Source organism: Vicugna pacos, chromosome 7 (genome assembly GCF_048564905.1).
Source record: "Vicugna pacos chromosome 7, VicPac4, whole genome shotgun sequence".
Taxonomy (NCBI): domain Eukaryota; kingdom Metazoa; phylum Chordata; class Mammalia; order Artiodactyla; family Camelidae; genus Vicugna; species Vicugna pacos.
Window position 1 is genome coordinate 17,727,256 of NC_132993.1, and position 22,041 is coordinate 17,749,296.

The 22,041-nt window shown below is 37.0% G+C and overlaps 1 protein-coding gene across 3 annotated transcripts in view; it reads left to right on the top strand.

The window, feature by feature from the left end:
* CHCHD3 (coiled-coil-helix-coiled-coil-helix domain containing 3) overlaps positions 1 to 22,041 on the top strand; it is a 251,261-nt gene that overhangs the window by 42,320 nt on the left and 186,900 nt on the right. For all 3 annotated transcript variants that reach the window (XM_072964444.1, XM_072964442.1, XM_072964443.1), the window contains one exon: positions 6,998 to 7,079. In XM_072964444.1, coding sequence (XP_072820545.1) covers positions 6,998 to 7,079 — 82 coding nt within the window. The remainder of the gene's footprint in view (positions 1 to 6,997; positions 7,080 to 22,041) is intronic.

Below are 22,041 nucleotides of genomic sequence, written 5' to 3' on the forward strand. Positions count from 1 at the left end.
CATTTTGAGAACTACTCATTGCTTTAAGCTATCCACCCAATTTCTCTGCAAATCTTTGCCAGAATAAACTTCCCTGTAATAACCTGTTTCATTGCATTATTTTCATTTTTTATCAGCTGTTAAGTGATGCCCTATTTCTTAACATTTCTTACCCAAACTCTTGCCTAGTTTCCAAGGCTCCTTATAGTTGAGCATAATTTACCTGAAGCCTGAATTCAGTCCCATCAGGTTCCCATTCAGCACAGCTTTGTGAGGAGAAGGCCGTCGGAGATTTTCCATTTTGGGCTCTCATTTTACAGATGAGACAGCCATGGCCTAAAGCAGTGTTGTGTTCGTGAGCAAAATCACAAAAATGAATTGTGGCAAAGCAGTGACTATATGGGAACCCCCTTGATTTCCAACTTGGTCCTCTTTATAAGCCGTGAGTCCTTACAGAGAAGCCTTTGGATGCGGCCACACTTAGGACTATTGGGGAAAAAAAAAACCAAACCAAACAGGTGTGGGTGGTTTTGGTACTTCATTTGGGGTTGGAGATTTAATGCTGTTGAATTTATAGTTTTATCCCCAGTGAACAAAATACATCCATTTGTGAAACAAACAAAAAAATTAAGCTATGCATCAAAAAGCAATATCCAGAGGTAATTATTATTTTTTAATTTAAATTATAGATCTTATTTTCCTAGAGGCTTTGTGGAGGTCTTGCAACTATTATTCAGGATATTAAGACATGAAATACTAGGGGTATCTGATTCTCAATACTGGTTTTATGAATTGTCTACTTAAAAATGTGGAAACTGTAGAATTTGAATGATGAGCTTGTCTGCTGCTATACAGCGTCTGCAGCCGGGTATTGATGTTTGTTTTCACATAGAATGGAATGTAGAGCTGGTTTCCATGAGTGCTTGTTATGAAGCAAACAATAAAATGGACGTTATTTGCATATTATGCCATTTAAATTAGAAATTTACAAAGGTATAAATCCTGATGGAGCAGTAATAACACAAAATAAACAGTTAACTTGATGCAGTTAATGTTTAGGTTGCCAAATTCTTTGTAACACGGTGCCTTCTGATCCAGTATTTGTGGTTATGAATGTGCAGTTAAGGATTTTCATCCTAACATCATCATTAACATTAATGTGTAAGTAGCCTCAGTTACCCTGCCAGGTATCTAGACAGATGGCATTTTTTTGAAGGCAGTCTTAAGATACATTATCCTTAAGGCTTTAGTAAATGTAATTGTCGGCTGAACATCATCATACTTATACGTGTGTGTGTTTTTAAATCAGGTTTGTCTGCCAACTAGATGGTGCCACAGATGGATAACAGGCAACTGTTACATGTTTCTTTCTAACCCCTGAGATTTATTCTGGTCATCTTTCAATTCTTCTCCTAATCAAACCCTGTACCTTTTATAAGATAAGGAGCAGGACAAGATTTATCCTGCAGCCCATGCTGTGAGTCATTTACTTCTAATATACTGTGTGTTGTATTTCATTGATTGCATGGATGCTTTCAGTATTATTTTTTAAACAATCAGTGCTCTTTTTGTATTAATGAATTTATTGAAATTGTAAGATTAATGGATATTTCTGTGGAGCTGAAAATTTAATTTGGCTGTGTCTTACAGTATAGGCTTTGGCTCAGCTGTCTCAATCCTGGCAGAGTCAGTGTTTACCTAAAATCTGCTGCTTGTGTTATGCAATTACATACATTAATTTTTTTCTGAGTGTGAATCTTCATAGTTCTCTTTGGCGTTTTTAAGCTAGCAGGTGAAAATGATAGGCTTTATAAAGTTGGACATGGTATGTTATCAGTAAATGGTAAAACCAGAAAGAGAAATGGAATAAAGGAAAAATCTCAAAGGACCTGACATTTTTGTAAGAGGCAAGCAATAATTTTTATTAACTAGCTTATGGAGATTGTGTAAGCAACATTGTAATTGGGGAGGGAATTATAGTGTAAGGATTATGCTAAGAAAATGAAGGAAAGGGGGAAGTCATAGATGGAAAAGGTACAAAGGAAATTGGTATGTCCCTTAAGGTCCAGGGAATCTATGTAAGTCTGAAGTCATGGTTTCATTTCTGGTCTTTTGTTTTTTCATAGATGATGAGGCATTCATAAAGTAATTTCATCTTATGGAGTCATTTCTGTTCACCATCAAGGAACTATCTTAAATATATCATAGTGTTCTGTCCCCTCCACCCCTTCCCATTTCTACCCCTTGTTTAACCAGTTTCTGAAAACAGAATTTGGACATTAAGTCATGTAACATAGAAGGCAGGTGAGGTATAATGAATTTATGCTACGCTTTCTCAGAGGATTAAGACCATGGTAGTCACAGTTCCTACGAGTACTAAGAATCAAGTAATACAAGGTTAGGAGTTTATTATTTGATTCTGAACCCAAACTATTAATTAGAAATTAGAGATTAGAATTTCTTAAGAATTTAACTTCTTAGGAATTTAGAATGTGGCTAAGAGGGACAAAAGATTTCTAGGCAGTCATTGAAGAATAATATTTGGACTAACCAAAACATGTTTGGAATGTTGTTTACTAAAAACAAACAAAAATGTGTTAGGAATCATGAGCTGCTTTTAATATAAACATTTATTTTCAATAGTAGTTTCAAATAAAAGAATCTAGGGCACACTTGCTGTAACCAAGTAATTTTAATGCTTGACTTTTTCTCACATGTTTTATGGTCAGTGTCGTGTCATCTATAACTAATTGACAAAATGCCAGTGTTTGTGGTCATTAAGATACATTTGCCACTGAAAAAATTAAAATGGTTTCTGAGAATATTTTACAAAGTACAGTATACAAATATGTGAAGAAGTCATCCTTTTGTCTTAATACATTTTGAAAGGAAAGTGTGTATGTATGTGACAGTGTCAGAACCATACTTACTGAGTCTGAACTAGTTTTGCAGATTTCCATGGCAAATCTGATTTATATGGCTTGAAAATTTCTCATTTTTACTTTTTCTCATTTCACAAACTTTGCCAGTCCCTAAAGATCTGCTTGGAAACTCACTGTGCTAATAGGCAAAGCTGGCCTTTCCCGTGCTTCTCTTAAAGTAGCCCATCCTGAAACACTGACCTTTTAGTTTAATAACAGTTTTATTTGAGAAAATGTTCAGATCCTGAGAGCTGAAAAGAGTGTTTTCAGAAAGGCCATTTTAAATAGCGGTCTCCAAATGGTATATCTTTTTCCCTTATGCACTTTGGACCAGACCTATCAGAAGAAATGTATTGTTGCTTTCTGTATTTTATTGATTTAAAAACAAATAACATGAAACTTAGATTTGCTCAAAACCTATTACCACACTGGTTTATTTTCCTGCCTGGGCTTTGAATTGCTATTTTAGGTTTTAAACTCTTTATGCTAGGTCATGTTTTATCTTTTGTTATTTTAAATTCTCGATTGTAGCTAAGGTAATTACTTTTTCAGTGGTGACCTTGGACATGAGACCCAAAAGTTGTGTGTAGTTTTGTGTGTTTTTCTTTTCCAGAAAGAGCTGGGGCATTAGAAAGACAGCTGTGCTTTGGTTCCTTGACTGACCAGAAGTGGTACCAACCAGCCAGTCCCTTGGGCATGTCTTCTTCAGTGGCCTCAGGGTTTCCCCACCCTTTGCACCTCTGGCGCTTTCCTCCACCCACCTTTCTCCCTCCCCTTGTGGCCTGCCTAGGTGATATTACTATTATCTCCATCTGTTTATCACCTCGCCCCACGGCAGGTGGCTTGGCTAACATGAAAGGCAGGAGGAAATAGTGAAGGAAGACAAGCCTGAAGCTACACTTCTTTCTCTGCAGTCTCTCCTGCATGGCTGCCTTCCCAGCCACCCAGCTGGTCGCCTTTTGGTAATAGCGTCCTTACCGTTCCGTTCCAGGTTTATCACATCATCATAAAAAGCTCACTGCTGATTTTGGCTTTCCCCTTGGTAGGAAGCCCCTATATAAGAGGCATAAAATACACTATGATGACATGTTGTATCAGCTCACTTAGAAAACTGGTCTTGTTGTTTCCTGCTTAGACCAGGTATACCAAGGTCTTACTGAAACCTAGTTTTAATTGAGTACAATTCATTGTGATTGAGAATTTGATTGAATTTTGCCCAAGAAAAATTTTACTGTGATAATTTGAAGCAATCCAGGGGGATAGTTGTGATTTTATACACAGCCTGACTGTGTGTTGATCCTAACCACGATGTTCAACTTCAGAGTATGGTTTGATCAGGTAGTACCAATTGGTTTAAATACTTGTCTCAGTTTTTACTACTAATAGAGCTACTAGCTGTGAGCAACTTGAAAAAACGTGTAGTGTCACATTGTTTTGCTTGTTTATAAGAAGGAGATGAAAATGTGAGAATCATCACCTTGTGGAGTACATAGGCTAGAACTTCATAGCCAGCTGACACCTATGTAACCTACCTGGTCTTGTTTTTGGATGGGGAAACCAAAACTCAGGTAGGTTAGCAGCTTTATCTAAAGTCTAGCTAATAGAAGAACGAAGACTATCCATATCCAGAGTCTTTGCTGAGCTATTATTGTCTGTAATTTCTCTGCTTGGATTTGTATGGTTTTAAACTTTTAATGCTGAAAAAAATCTTAAGATTTGCCAAATGCAGGTAATTCTCTGTTCTAGTTTTTTTTTAATTTATTAATTTTTTAATTTTATGTGATCTTTGCAAAGCAGAAACTTGTCTCTTTCTCATGCTGTAGACTACAAAGCAGTAGAGAGGGCAAACAGCAGTGTAGTATATAGTTCAGAGAGATCCTGGAGAACAACCTTTTGAGAAACTGCTACTCAAGAGTCTAGTAACTTCCTCAGGGTGCCCCAAATTGTTGATGGCTAAGCTGGGATCAGACCTCAACTAGTGTTTACCCTTTTCTATGATTCCTTGTTCATTATTCTTATTTACATCGTATTTTTTTAGTAGCTTTATTGAGAGACATTTAAAATATAAACTTCATTCATTTAAAGTGTACAGTTCAGTGTTTTTTAGTATTTACAGAATTATACAGTCATCTTGCAATCCAATTTCAGAACATTTTTGGTACCCCCGAAGAAATCCTGTACCCTTAGTTGTCATGCTCCATTCCCTCTGGTGCCGGTCAGCCACTAATCTACTTGCTGTGTCTACAGATTTGCCTTTTCTAGATGTTTCATATCAATGGATGGATACAATATGTGATCTTCTGTGTCTGATTTCTTTCATTGAGCATGTTTTCAAGGTTCATCCATGTTGTAGCACGTATCAATTCTTCATAACTATTTATGGCTGAATAATATCACACAATGGCTGTACTACATTTTGTTTATCCATTCATCAGTTGATGGGCATTTAGGTTGTCTTCACTTTTGGGATATTATGAATAATGCTGCCATAGATACTCATGTATAAGTTTTTATGTAGACATATGTTTTCATTTCTCTTGAATATATATAGTACCTAACAGTGGAAATTGCTGGATCATATGGTAACCCTGTTTAGCATTTTGAGAAACTGCCAAACTATTTTTATAGTGATCACTTCATTTTGCATCCCACCAGCAATATCTAAAGGTTTCAATTTCTCCACATTCCTACTGATACTTGTTATTGTCTATTGATGGTAGTGGGTTTGAATTGGTAAATCATTGTGGTTTCGATTTGCACTTCTCTCATGATGAGTGCTACTGAGCAATTTTTCATGTAATTATTGGTCATTTATCTTCTTTAGAGAAATACCTATTGATGTCCTTTGCCCATTTTTAATTTTGTTGTCATCTTATTCTGTTGTGCGATTGTTCCGTTGTAAGAGTTCTTGGTATATTCTGCATACAAGCCCCTTGTCAGCTATATGATTTGCCAGTATTTTCTCCCATTCTGTGGGTTGTCTTTTCACCTTCTTGATGATGTCATTTGATGCTGTTATTATTTTATGATAGTCTACAATTAAGAGAAAACATCCTTAGGACCTTTCATATATCTTATTTGTTTGTTATTGCCCAGTGTCAGCTAAATTTTTTGCATATCCTGTTGTAATTCATTTTTTGCATATTGCCTGAGGTAGTGTGCTTATAGTGTCAAGATTATTAAGTAAAGTGCCATTGAAAAGCAGGGGCAATACTGTCTAGACTCAACCGTTTGAAATACTGGTTAGGTGTTATGTGTATTCCTAGATCTTAAGTGTTTCTTTCTGGTGATGTCTTGATCATAATTTTGGGTCGTGGATTTCTAGTGAAGAGAAAATAGTCTCTGCTTATTTCTTATGGAGTGCTCTTAAAGAGTATGTGAAATTTGTCTATTTTATTTGCTATCATAGCTGTAAGAATCTTACAAAACATATTGTACAAAATCTTCTAATTGGAAAGACCAGATGTTTCAAATCAAGTCACCAGGTATTTAGAAGGCTCCAGCCGTGTTCTCAGCACTGTTCTGTGTCTCTCTCTCCAATTGTTGGCACTTGAATTTGAGTGACATGTTTTTCAAAAAATACGGTTTTAAAATATTTGTAACTCATAAATTCTCTTTTTTCATAAATCATGGGAAAATGAATGTAATAGAAATGACTTTCTGTAATAAGTGATTTTTCAAAAAAGGTGTAATTGTCAACGTGGGAATGCTTTGGTGTCGTTTTCCTCTCTAAAGTCCCTTCTTTTTAGCCTCTCCTCCCCCTCTGTGCAATTGTCAGACTTTAATGGTAGGACATCATTTTAAAGAATTTGTACTTAATAGCTCAGTCCCCACAGGATAGTAAGCAGTTCCTTGAGTTTATTATAACTTTTGGCAGATGTGGAAATTTTTAGGTCATCAGGGAAGTCTTGATTATATTACTCCTGAAGTGCATGGATTGGTCTTTTCCACATGCTTCAGTAGTTTCAAGGAGACACTGACCAGCTGGCAGAACTTTGTCTGTTAAGACCTAGTCTCAGCTCTATTTTCCTGAGTATTCTCATGCTTTTGTTTTAAAGAAGTCACTCATTTTATCTTCTCCTCTTTATTGATTTTAGTTTCTGATGAAGAATTGAAAAGAAGAGTGGCTGAGGAGCTGGCATTGGAGCAGGCCAAGAAAGAATCTGAAAATCAGAAACGGTGAGTTTCATGGTGTCTGAGATTTTGGCAGACTTGTCATTATGAAATATGTTTAAAGAGGAATGATTGTAATAAGACTCATTATTTGTGTTTGAACTTCAGAATGTGCTGAACATATGAATATGTCCATTTTTGGTTTTGTAATGTGCTTGGTAAAGCTCTAGTTACCCCCTTCCCAAACTCAATTGTAAATGACCGTTATATCTCTTGTGTTGTTCTTAGTTGCATGAATAGCTGAGCCCCATTTTTTCAATATGTGAGAAGTAGTGGTTGAGGATTCTCCAGGCATTTCTCAAGCTAGTTTCTTTTAATGCATGTATTTATGATTGAAAGTTATATTGTCTATCATTATTAAGGTTAACATTATTGTAGCTAATAATGAATGTCATATGTTATACAGCATGCCCATGTTAATAAGTGGCATTCATTAGTCATATGCTCACTTAAAGAAAATCAGACATTACAGTACGTGTAAGGTTGAAAAAACCAAAATCCTCCATAATTCTGTCGTACAGAGATAACCACTCTTGAATATTTTATTCCTTTAAATTTTTTTCCTGTGTAATATACATACTTCTATATTATTGTTGTCATTACTGCTGCTTCTAATAACAGCCAAAAGAATGTTTATTAAAATGTTTTTGTAATAGAAATCTGGAAGAAATCCAAATGCCCATCATGGGGGACTAGATGCATAAATTATGGTATCCCCCTACAATGGAATATCAGACAGTCAAGTAGACCCTTATGTGCAGATTCAAAAAGATGTTGAAAGGTTATAAACTGGAAAAAAGCAACATTCACAATAGCATAGATAATTTTATTTGGTTAAAGTACAACTGTTTGAAGACTTAAAGCATATATTTATTTATAAATACATGGGGATATGTTTTAATCCAAGATAGAGTCAAGTGCTTCCCATCTGTGGTATTTCTGAAATTTGCAGATAGCACAAAGCATTATTATTATACGGTTATGTAAATGTCTGTCATGTGCACAGTGACTACCACCAGTAGATGCTGAGCGTGTATGAGTGTTTTGGATTGCTTAACTAGTTTGCGTGAGAGATCTAAATGTAAAGAATATTTGAATTGGATTCTAGTCTTCACTGGCTATAGGGCCTTCAGCGTATAATTTAACTTTTTTTGGGCCTTAAATAATTCACCTCTAAAGTGAGAGGTTTGTGAAATTCTCTAATATCTCTTTTCTTTTGATGGAGTGCTAGGCTAGGCCTGAAATGTCTGGAACAGGACATGAGTTTTAAATTAAGACCACCATTTTCTCAGTAATAGAGAAGGCTCATGGCTAAAAATCAGGATGTAATTAGCGCAGCTAAAAGGGTCTACGCATATTTCAGTAGTATCCCATGCAGCACTTTATAATTATTTAATTGGGTTAGGTTGATGAAGTATATAATTACATAGTGAAGTTTAAATATTCAAAAAAATTCAGATTATTTTCATTAAGAAGCAAAGAAAATCAATATGTTATGGTAGAATTCCTTGTCTTTGAAATTTTATTATTTTTAATTGAATTTTGTTTTAATAAGGATTTTTTTGGGTTAGACTTTCATATTTACCTTGCTTATTATATTTCACATAGGATTTTTTTGTCTTCTTTTCTCCCCCTATGCTATAGCCTTTTGTTACAATATTTCTCACTGTGCTGGTTTTTTTTTTCCCTCCACCGTTAATTTAGCTCCCATTTTCTCTCCCCTGTTCTATGAAAGGTAGAGGGCAGATGAGAGGAATAAAAGGTGCCAATGAGAGCCAGTTTCATAACATGTGGGCTGGGCTTGGCAGCCTAGCTATAACCTTGGACAGATGACTATTGATAAAGAATTTTTCTGTCACCTTTAAGGAGAGCAGAGAGTGGTACAGTCTTTCTGTTGTTTTTTGCTTTTTTAAAAATGTTTTGTTTGAAACCTTCTTCATGAAAACTTCCAGCTGTCAAATCTTGGCAAAATGTGTGTGTTTATGTATAAGATAGTTCTTAGAAAAGTCAATAGCTATTTTTTTTTCTTGCTTCCTTTTTTCAACCAGAGAAGAAACTTTAGAAAAAAGCATTAAGGAAGTTTTCTGTGCAGTCTTTCAAACAACTTTTTGGAGAAACAAAGCATTTATACATTATTGTATCCGTTGCCCTAATTGAATAAAGCCTTAGAACCAGTTTTAGAAAATGATTCCTTGTGCCATTGTATCATCACTTGTCCACTTGTCCATGCCCTGCATACTAGGTCTTCTCTTTTCACCCCAAATGCACATATCACTGTCGGTGAGTTCTTAAGCACTTAAGATTGGGACATAGGCACGTGTTCTTTAAAGAATCCAGCTTGTACAGAAAGGACTTTGAAAATCATTTTGATTGTGATATTTTTTCTTATAGAATGTTTATCATTTTTAACCTTTTTATTATGGACATTTTAAAGCACATTCAAAAATGGAGAAGAGTACAGTAAACCCCTATGATCCATGACACTGTTTCAACAGTTCTTTTCCCTTCACTCTACCTGAGTGATATGGGGAAGCAGTAACATTTTTAATAGGTTGGTGAGCTTCATGGCAGGGAAGTATTCTGAAATATTTTCTGTCAGCCTTGCTTAAATAAGGACCTTGCTTCACGTAGGTTTTTTTGAAAGAAAGACTGGAACTTAACTCTTGGAAAGCAAGGAAATTTTTAGAAGCATATTAGATAGCTCAAAAGAATCAAAAGGAAGACAAGAGAACCCCTAGGTAAGGAGGAACTGGGTACTCCTAAAATTTACACAGTGGGAAAGAAGTCATTCCCCCAAAGGAAATCAGGATGGTGTTTCTGTAATGAAGTGGAACGGATGGTGGGTGGCTGAATTTCATCGAATTGAAGATGTCATCGATTTTAAGAAGCATTGTATATGGTCTACCCCTAAGAAAGAAATTGCTGCAAATAATAACACAGTAGTTTATCTCTTAGTATTTTCTCATTGAAAGAGCTCAGTAAGACTGACGTTGAATTGTTAAAAACATCACATGTGTGTTCATAAAAAGGAAAATGTAAGCAAAATAAGTAGATTAAGGAAGTGTTGTCAACTGTGGGAGATTTTGATTTCCAGGGGACATATGACAATGTCTGGAGACATTTTTGGCTGTCACAACTTGTTAGGTGTTGTTGGCATCTAGTGGGTAGAGGCCAGGGATGCTGCTAAACATTCTGTAATGCACAGGATAAACCTGAACCATCCCCGCCTCCAACACACAAAAAACAAAGAAGAATTATCTGGCTCAAAATGTCTATAGTGCTGATCGTGAGAAACCCAGGGTTAAGGGACTCTCAAAACCTGTTCACACTGAGTCTAATTTTTCTGAATCACGCTGTGACTCAGGGTCTTGATGTCCGTGTTTTTCCACGCAGTATCATCGTTCTGTGGAGACACAGCATTCCTTCAGTGATTGCTCTGCTGTTGTTCCTGGGATTTTTCCAGGCTGCTGACACCAGTTTTGTGAATTTTGTTGCTTGTGTGCAAGCTATGACAACTGTGCAGGACCGCTGCCTGGCAGATGACGAGTGTGAGATGCTTTTGGGCGTGTGGACATGTGGATGAACAGGGTCCTGAAAGTGTTTTTCATCAATATAGCCCATATACGCTCTGGACCATTATGGTCTCTGTTAGGTTGGAATTGATTTCTTAAGTGTCTGCCTCATCTCCCACCTCATGCAGAAGCCGTTTTACAGCATCTCTGACTGGTAGTGCCACACACATTCACACCGCATTCAGAAATCATTTAAACAGAAGATACTTGATTAGGCCATTTACAGTTTACCTGAACTCCTTTAAGTCTCCACTTCCTTAAATCTAAGATGCAGAGGTGGCCTAATTAAAAGTTACTTTTGAGGAGAGGGTTTCTATTAGGGCACAGTGATGATGCAGTTAATTGTAAGCACTATGACTGTTGTTAGGTTCCCGTTTCTAAAACACATTTACACGTGGAATCTCAGTTCAGCTTCTCTTAGATCTGATTCTGCTTTATGAGAATCTTGAGTGCTTTGATGTTCACCCTTCCTCCCCCCAAAAGTCACTGACATAATATTAGTACACACACTAAAATTGTTGGGTCTAATTTGCAATCACAGTTTGGCTTATCACAACATCTAATGGATGGAATAGTTGGTGTATTGGGAGTCAGGAGCAATTAAATGCCCTGTCGGCAGTCTGTTTTTGCTGCGCTACTGTATGGCGTGTTTTGGATTATAGCTGATCACGATGCGCTGTAACTATAGCAGGTCAGCATAGCGTGGACACAGTATGCCACAGTTTGAGTATAGACTTAAAATGTGATTTACTTCTCCTGTGCCCTCCCTCCAAAAGTCAGTCTCTGACAACAAGAAAAATGTGACTGTTTCTGATCTCTGACCTTTGGCATTTGAATTTCACCTCTATACCTATAAAGGCAAGTGAAAGTGTTTCAGTTTTAATAACCTTTTCCAAGAAACCAAGAAGGGGAATAGCTACTTGATGTTGTAACTAGCTGTGCTTCAACTAAGATTATTTGCTTGCTGTTTTTAGGTGCACATTAGTTGAGATGTTACCCCATTTTTAATTACTTGGAAAATTACATTAGATCTGTGAGACTCAAAATAATTAATTTGGTTTAATAAGTGGTTTAAGAAATTAGTCATAAATTTCTTCAGCTGTGTGGGTAAGTTAGAGTATAGCACAGTCCATTTATTTTTCCATTTATCACATCAAATAAGGGCTTATGTCACTAAAAGCTACAAACTTGTTTGTGCTTTTTAATTTCTCACAGTAAAGGTGACATTTATAGGAATGGTACTGTCATTTAAATCTGTTATATATAATAATTCATTTAAATTTTATTATTAGATATTATCTGCCTTTGGAGGAAAAAGCTGAAAAAGAAAGGAGGAAAAGAATCCAATAGAGAAAAACAATGTTTTGGGAGTTAGCATCACATCAAAAATATTTAATGTAAGAAATAATTTATCTAGCATGGTGTCTTTCTAGTAAACCCTAACAAATATTTGTTCAATTGAATGACTGAATGAATCATTAGGACTAGAAAATCTTGACAGTCTCCTAGGAAGGGCAGTCTGCTCCATATACATGAACATATACATTCTACATTATGTTAAAAGCAAAAATTATGCTTTTAAAAATCAGACATTAGCCGGAGACTACAGATACTAGATACTTGTCTTACAAATCTTTGTTTTAAATTAGTGTAGTGTTTAACATTATTTTCTAGTTGTAGTCACAAATTACACAGTTGTTATGAAATTACATACCTTCAACCTATAGGTAATCTCTAGATAGATAGTGATTTAAAAAAAAAACGCCTTTCAGGAAACAAGCTCTATTGATCACTAATATTTATCAATGGCTTTTATCATGAAAATGTAGTTTTAAAGTGACCTTAAAGATCAGTTGTCAGTTAATATTTTCTCATGGCACTCAGCAAAACTGTCATAGGCAATGAATCTCACTTCTAATTTACAAATATTTGCAAGGAAGGTGATTACAGAAGTTTGAGTTGTGACCCCTCGGTGGCATACACCTGATGTCCAGGTATAACCTGTACCACCCTGCTGTGATGTCAGCATATTTCCCTGAGTCTGGGTCCCATAGGCGTAGTGGGCAGTTGGTTGGCATTATTTACAAACTATTTCTTTATGTGCTGTAACATTTAAGAGATCATTCTGTTGTGTAAATGTCCCAATATATTAGGTTAATTTTCTGTTAACGTCATTGAAGCTATTTTTTTTTTTTCAAGTGCACATGTTGAGGGGGAAGGGGTATAGCTCAGTGGCTGAGTGCATGCCTAGCATGCATGAGATCCTGGGTTCAATCCCCAGTACCTCCATAAATAAATAAATAAACAAACAAATAAAACAAATAAAAAAATTGTGTTTCTGTGATTTTATTCCTATACTTTTCTGTTTCATTCTGTTTAAAAGTGAAGACCTAACTCATTTTGAATGTAACAGGAAGAGCCCATCCTCCACCTAGTACTTTTCACTGGAAGATGATTGGAAGTGCTGTGTATGTACTAGGTATTGGAATCTCTTGCCATCTGCTACTTTCATCTTTTTTCTTTCAAGTGGCACTCTCCTATTTTTAATAGAGACACTGCTTTCTATAACCAATAGTTACAGAAGGTTGGATTATCCAGTTTGTGTTTTATTCACATCTCTTTACTTCTTTTTCTAAATCCAATTTTCTTTCCTATTGATGTCATGCTGTTGTAGACTCCTACCCTGAATTCTGTTTGAGAAGCTATTTTTACATGGTAGGAATATTAAACCTGGAAAGTCAGAATCAATCAAGCATGCCACAGAAATCTGTAACTTTTTTTTTATTGGTTGTAATAACAACTGTGATGTTCAACCATTTCTTGTTCAAATGTTTCTTTTGACAGTAATTACAGTGTTTTCTCTCATGAAGCAAGTGTTTTAAAGTAATTTGTGCCCAAGTTGGTTTCTGTACTTGGAAGTTTCTAGGAATTGGTTTCTGAGTGTTCCATAGTTGTAGGAGTTCTTGTTGAAGTTTCTCCATTACCCAGAACAATCTCAGGGGGAGCAGGGGTTGTAATGTACTCTATAAAACGTAGACTATTTTTAAATCTATTTTTAAACTGTTAATATTTCTTGTCAGTGTTGTCACTGTTTTATAAAAACAGATGACTCAAATAGACATATGTACAGTTTTTCAGCCAGCAGTAGAAGCAGGACTTGAATGCCCTGCACAGCTCTGCACTCTACTGCTGAGATGATAGAATCATTGTCTCTCATCACCCTGTAAACATTTATTCAGAGGGAACTGGACAGGGAACTACGATACAAAGCTGATTCAAGGGCCATCTGGTTATAGTCAGGACTAGGGATTTAGAGCTCTGTCAGTCCTGCTCCACTCCTTTCCCTTCCTGGAAACCTGGGAATCATCCTTACAGGCTCTAGTGCTAATTAGGGCTTAGCTTGAGAAACGTCTGGTCAGGATAACTTTCTCTCATACGGGGACGCTGTGTGTGTGTGAGGAATAGCCTTCTCTTCTAGATAGCATTTGTTGGATAGACTCAGTTTTGTTTCCATTTTAGAAGGTGAGTGGGCAGTGGCCTGACGTCCATTTCCTTGAGCCTGGATGTCCACATTTATGGACACTGGTTCGCAAAGGCTGGGCCTTCCCCTTCCTCAGTCTGGGTCTCCTGGGAGCCACCTGCTGATCCTGCTGGTCCTGAGTGCCATGTTAGAGGGAGTGTAGCAGGATGTGAGGTTCTTCTCTGGTGGTTCACTCTGGCAACAGTGGAGAAATACGCAGAGAGGGTCCTCCCTTTCCTCTCTGACCTTAACAGCTTTGTCAGTAGAGCTTCGAGCTGAAAAGGTGTGCTGGCAACGTAGCTACCTTACCTAAGGAAAGTATTGCAAATAATAAGTAATAATAAATAACATATAAATAATGAATAATAATATATATAACAATAATATCTTAGCATTATAATATTTCCAAACATTGACACATTTTCATGTTTAAGTAATATCTGCCCCCCCGCCCCCGCTTTCCTGGTTGGAGAAGACCGTTAAAAAGAGAGTAGCTTGTCTTAAGTTTCTGATAATTTATTGAGAGAATCCATATTCTTTTGCATCCTGTTCTTATCCAGAGCAGCTCTTATCTGTCTTTGATGAAAACTTTCCTCACAGGTCATAGCTGACATACACATAGAACATACACACTGAGATCATATTATGCTATGAGAACCATTTCAGAGTACAGGACTCATATGCCCAACTGAAATGAAAAAATTAAAAAAAATAGGTGTTGGATTCTTGTATTTACTGCATGTTCAGTGCCGTTCTGAGCCCTTTATGTGTTTTAACTCATTTCATCCTCATACCACCTCTCTTATCTCCACATTATAAATGAGGAAAATGAGAGAGAAAGAAACTTGCTCAAGGTCATATCTCTGTTAAGTGGTGGGTCTGGGATTTGAACCCAGGTCTGTGAAGTTCATGCACTTCACCATCCTGCAATATTCTGTATGTATTGGGAATACTCTTTTTAAAGTTTTTCATTTCCTATGTGGGAAGGAGTAACAAGCATTTACTTGGACTTTTACCTCTAAACCATTAGTAAATAAAAGATCTCTTGGAAATGACCTCTGTTGTGTGCTACTCATTACATTAGATCTGTGCAGCTGTCCTGGATGGTATTTTTAAAACTTCATGTATCTTAGGACCAAAATCTTTTGAGAATTTTGAAGTTAATATTCTTTGTTCACATTGGCTGTAACTTACTATTAAATGCTTGTTTGTGTGCACATTTTCAGTGATGGTGGCAGTTTGAATTTCTTGTTAACTTAAGACTGGGGTGTTTTTCTTAATAGCACAACAGGGGCAGGGTGTGTGGAAGCAGATGGTGCCCTGTCTCATGGACTTTAGAGATGAGTGGCTGCTCCCCATCAGTGAGGCAAATGTGTGCCCAGTATTGTTCTTTGGAGTTCAGTGGAGCAGTTGGGCCCGTCCGTTGTGCAGGAAGCGAGGAGCAATAAAGAGACACAGCATTTACTTTAATAGATGATTGTGAAGTGGAAATTATTTTGCATTTCTCCTTCTATATTCATCCTTAGCTTTTTTTTTTTTAAGAGACTTTAACTCATTTTCTTATTTTGTATTGGTTGTCTTGCTTGATGTGTTGGGTTTGGTTTGTAGTATTTATTTGCCTTTTGTATGATAAAGGTATTTTGATAAGCCATCACATTTAGTCCACAAATCCACATATTTTTAAATCAATTAAAAAAAATCTAGCTAGTGGGACAGTGTGCCTTTGAGCAGAAATAAGGAATTTCTCCACTGAGTAATGTGCAGCTAGCACTGGGGCAATTTGTTAGTTATATACTGTTTACAGCTACTTCCTTACACAAACACTGTGTAGTTCCTCCAGGCTGAAACCATTTTATTTGGAAAATTTTAAAGTTACTGCATTAAAATGATTTTAGTATGATTTTTGGCATCAAGTATAAAAATAGGCATTAACCATGTAAAGTTTCAATCAATGATTTAGATTGAAGTTCCTTCACAACTTCTTAGAATGGATCTCTTAAATCCTTTGTGGCACCAATTTGTGGATGATGATTAGAGTAAAACAAAAATTCTTTACAAATCCATAGATTATAGTTTTGCTTTTCTGACAGGTTGGTGGATTAAAACCAAATCAGAACAAAACCGAAAAAAGTTAATTGAGCCCAATAATTTAATATGGGAAATGTCTGTTTATTTAAAAACCATTACCCAGCTGTTTCTGCAATTTTTATTATTGCTACAGAACGTGGTAGGTTTGACTTAGAAAGGTCATTCCTCAGACTGCTGAAAATATATTAAAAAATTTACGAAAGATATATATGTATCTATTGAAATTCAGATAATACACAAGCATAAAAAGTTAGTCATCTTTCCCCCTCCCTCCCCTCCATCATCCTTCTCTTCCCCCCATAAAGTCATTCACACATTTTACTATAGGAGAAATGTATTCTTAACAATGTTTTATATAGTATTTTTTTTACAAAATGAATTTGAAGTACTAATGTTGTATAAGTTGCTTTTTTCCTCCCCCTGTGGTCCTCTTCCTATGTACTGTATATGCAGATCTTGAGTAGAGTTTAAATCTGATAATATATACCATATAGGAAAACTTTACCTTACCTAAGGAAAGTAATGCGAATAAGTAATAATAAATAATATATATAAATAATGAATAATAATATATATAACAATAATATATAGTAATAGCTAACAGGTTTTGAACACTTCGTTTGTCCCAAGCACTAGTCCAGGTACTTTGCACATAATGATCCTTTAATCCTCACAGCAATCCTAAGAGGCAGGGTCTAATCTGCTGGTACCCTCGCTTCATAGATGAGGTGGCTGAAGCACAGATTCACACTGGCTTACAGTCACATATCTGGAACATACAGGAGTTGGGACTTGAACCCAACCAGTCTGGAAACTGAAGCCACACTCATCATCAGTCTGCTAGATGGTATCTCAGAGGCTAAATTGTTTTCTGGTCCAGCAGTGATGTTACCTGTTATATGTTAGTCTGAATGCTCTATCTGAGGCTCTTTTGATGTGATTTACTGAAGATTTGTGTTTTTCAGGTTTTGTTATAGTCAATTTTGCCTTGTTTGTGGAGCTCATTAAATAAGGAATTTAGTTTTGAAAAGATTTCACATTGAAGGGACTTCTGGGGTATTTTTTTTTTAATTCACATGACTATATTTTGAAATAAAACTGTCAAAATACTGTCAAATAGTAGATGAAAATTAATATTTCTGTAGATTTTGCTGTAAAATGTTGGAAATAGTGTTTTTCTTTATGAATATACCTGTCAGTTGCACAATTAAGTTTTTATAGACTTAAAGAGAAGGAGCTGAAACTATTGTCCAAATGAGTTTCTGTAACTTAACTTGTTTATACAGCTCCAGGTAGATTTGACTTATAAAGCACTTTCCTCAAACAACTGAAAACTTGGGTGTAAGTCTAACAAGTTGAGAGTAACGTGTCAGAATTTTGACTATTTCTTACTCCCTCCTTTGTGCCTTTCAGTCTTTACTTTGAGAATATATTGCAAATTTATTTCTCTCACCATTTCCATCCCTACTTAGTCTAAGCAGTTGATTCTCAACCAGGGGAGATTTTCTCCTCTCCCCCTGCATCCCGCCTCCATGGGACATTTGGCCACATCGAGAGATCTTTAAGGCTGTCAGAACTTGGAGGGTGCTACTGGCATCTCGTGGGTGGAGGCCAGGGATGCTATTAAACATCCTGCAGTGCACAGGACAGCCTCCCACAACAAAGAATTGTTTGGTCCAAATGTCAGTAGTGCTGAGGTTGAGAAACCCTGTCTAAGCCATTATCATTTTTCACTTGAACTATTACAAAGTCTCCATGCAGGGAGGCAGTCCTGTCCCCCAGATCCTGCTCTCCACAAAGCAGTGTTAGTGTGCTTTTAAAAAATGCATTTGGAATCTTGGCAGTTTCTTTGCTTAAAATCCTTTAATGGCTTTTCATTAGATTTATTGTAAAATCCAGATATTTCCCTTGATCTTCTGGTCCTCGGCTGCCCTTGATGTTTATATGCTCACATCTCACCTCTTACCACCTTCCCGTGGAGCATAGCAGCTGCAGCAGCTGCCAGACTTGTTTGTGCCTACGTGTGTAGCTCTTTGCCTAGAATACTTGTATTCCAAATTTTTTTAAATGAATTTCTTAAAAAAATTTTTTTTGACAGAGGAGGCAACTAAGTTTGTTTATTTTAAATGGAGGTACTGGGGATTGAACCCAGCACCTTGCTCATGCTGAGCACGCACTCTACCACTGAGATTTGCTTTCCCCCAATCCCATATTCCACATTTTGTGTGCCTGCCTCCCTCATACTGTTTAGGGTTCTTCTCAAATAATCCCACAGAGAGGCTCTTACTGATTGCTTTATCTAAAGGTTCTTTCCTGTCCTCTCAATCTAGCTATCCTTTCTCTGCTTCATTTCTTCATAGCACTGTATCTGTTTATTGATTGTCTCCTCTGCTGGATTATAAAGGTCTACCAAAGCCAAAACTCATTGTCTGTCATACAGTAAGTGTCAACAAGAATGCGTTAGTAAATCACAGTAAAATTTTATGGTCGTGGTAAATAGATTAAAAGAAATAGAATTTGTCCAAAAGGAAAAACAGGCGGGAGCATCATCACAGGGCTGCAGCAGCTACCAGTTAATGATTACCTACCGTTTGCCAGGCGCTGTGCTGGTAAATTTGTGTATATTGGCTCTGAACTTGCTAGGAGCCTTCTGACGAGTCCTACCTTAGCCTGCGTGCTGGCCTGTAAGATGACGCACCTCAGATTTCCCTAGAATCCAAAGCAGGGTGACCTCCCCACCAAGCCAGGGAGCAAATGGATGTGGTTGGTGTCTCTGCTCACTGTGGGTTTATTCTATAGTCAGAACGCAGCTGGGTGAGGCTAAATCCCTTGCCCAAGACTGTGTTACTGACAAAAGCCAGCCTTGGAGTCAAGCCCAGTTCTCTTTCTCTCCCAGCCCAAGACTCTTTCCCAGCATTTCTTCAAGTTTTCCTGGTTCTGAACAGCTGCAGTTCATGTCTTCCCTTCTAGTAGGCTTAGCTGGCTTCCACTTTTGATATGGGGACTGCATTTTGAACTCCAGAGGCAATAGTTTGTTTGGTGTCAAGTGATTTGGGCAAAAATACTATTTTCCATCTTGTCCTGAGGCAGTTGCTTAGTCAACAGTATCTAAAAGTGAAAACGGACTTTATGAGAATATAGTGTGGGTTTTGGACTATTTTTATTAGCAACCAAAAACATACTCAAAATTTGTAACTATAAACATGTAAACTATATAAACTATATACTGTGTTGTTCATTCATATGTACAGGAGACTGACCTGGATGTGGTTTGTCTCAGTCTTTGAGCCTTGAATATTGGGACACATGTCAAGAAGCCTATGGCTCTGGCCATGTACCTCTCTCTAGTTCCCATGAACCCTGTTGAGGGTGACCAGTTTTCCTTTGAACATGTGGTGCTTTAAGTTCAAGAGGAGCCCAGAGTCACATGGATTTGCACCTGTTACCTGGTGTGGTGAGAGTTTTTGGTTGAAACCTGAGGGACCATCTCTTCCCTTATTCTGCTTTCCTTGGCCGTCCTGCCTCCTAGGAGTCACTGCCTACTCAAGGTGCCAGGGGAGGCAAAAGCCCGGGGTGGCTGGTGGTGGCAGATTGTTCTGAATTTCAACTTTCCGGATTATTTTGTTAGTTAACACTGTCCTGTGCGTCATGCTTTCTTGTATTTATCCTCCCACTGCCTTTAAATGCTTTTTGTGTATTGTTTTTTTTTAAATTTTTTATTTTTTTTCATTTTCTAGCAGCTTGTCATAGAAATGACACACACTCAGCAAACTCAGCCTTCAACAGCCTTTTGCAGACAAGAACAGCACATTCACCAGTCAGGGAACAAAGTGAGAGAAAAATGAGGAACAATATTAGAAAAGAACCCTTTGGGAAGCTGCACAAAAATGTTATATTAAAATCGATCCCAGGGCTTGACCTTTTGTGGTAGTGTATATTTTAAAGCCTTCTATTGATTCTCTTTTAATAACATGTTTATTCTAGTTTACTGACATAAGCCTAGGGAGAATACAAAAAGAAAAGAGCAAATTCTTTATCATGATGGTCACTTGAATTTGTCTTGGGCATTTTTTATGTTTGACCAGTGTTATCTTTATGTATTTAACATATATCATTCTTTCTCAGTACAAGACTGAGAGATGTTATGAAGGTCGTAAAGTGATTTTTTAATTTACTTTTATTGAAAGTATACCTAGCCTTGCTGTTACATTTATGTCCCCCTCCACCCTTCAAATTAGAATTTCTTGCTTTTCTGCTTGTGTGTAGAAGACAGCAGAGTCTTCATTTTGATTTTTTTTTCAAATCCTGAAAACCACTGATAGTCTAAACTGCCAAGTCTGGGAACATTTGGTGATGGTTCTCTGCATAAAGACAGCCATCTTTTACTGTATAACTAGTGGCAAAATGTCAAAGAATAGGAAATCTCCATGCATGACCCTTTTGGTCACTCAGTCTTGTTTCAAAGATAGAAATATTCATTGCTTATCGTAGTGAGGGGCCATTTGTACTTTGCTTAGGAAGGCAGTCCCCTGAAGAGTGTTGTCCAGTCATCAGTTGACTGCGTTGTGTGCTCATCTGCAGTTTTTGTCCATTAGGAACAAAACAGGATTAATTTTCTTCCCTCATTCAGGTGATTTTTCCCAACAAACAGATATTAAAAGGTATCTAGAACAGTAGGAAGGACCTGAAAGATACACCTGGAAAGGTTATCCTGTAAATGGCAAATTAAGTGAGATTTCTTCCTGTAGAACTTCAAGTTAATAGGCTTGGGGGAAAAATAGCATGCTTGGATCTAATTTGCAGTTTTAATACAATAGTCCTGTTGTTTATGGGACATCTGATATCACATGTTGAGAAGCCAGGCAGCAATTCCAGGAAGGCTGTAATGAATTAGAGGACATATTGAAAGGGCAAATAAATTAATCAAGAAGCTAAAAGAATCAGAAGATTGGGAGGTATGTACTGTAGCACTGTATGGAGAAAGCTCAGCAGAGATACAGCTCGGGGTCCCTAAGGAGGTCTGGAGAGTTACTAGTTTCCCCTACCTTTGAGCCTTTAAATGTTGCAGGGATCTGAGTCAGCAGCAGCCATGAAAATGGCCACCTTATTGTGTCCTCTCAGGTACGCGATAAGGGGAGTTGGTTTCTGAGCACCAACTGTGTTCCGGCCACTTCTAGGATCTGTCTCTGCTTTCTTCTCCTACCATGTCCCATAGTCGATTCTCTGTTGTGGCCTGGCCTGCTTTTCTGTTGTTCTGTCATCACCTCACCTGCAGTACCCTCCTGGTCCCTCAGAATGTCTATGGGTAAAAGCAGAAGTCACCAGGCACATGGTAATAATAAGTGTTTTTTCTGTTTACACTGTATAGAAAATTAGAGAAATGCAGCTAAACAAAACACAGTGAAAATTGCCACAATCCCACTAATTCACAGAAACCCATTGTAAATATTTTGGTGCACAGGCATATGTATGTAAGGGGGAAATAACAGAAGTGGTGTCATATTGTCCCCATTGTTTTCCTGAGCTGCTTTATTTTTATCATTAAGCTATATCATGGGCATGTTTTGTCAATAGATAATTTCATGGCAGTTCACTTCACATTTCGGTTTCCAAATAAGTGGTTCAGAAGGTTTCACTGTTATGAACACACTGCTTTGAATATCTTTGTTATTAAATTTATACATATTCAGTATTATTTCCTTAGGGTAGATTTTTACAAGTGGAATTACTAGGTCAGAGGTTATACAGAATATTATTACTGCCAAATTACCTTCAAGAAATTGTGCTA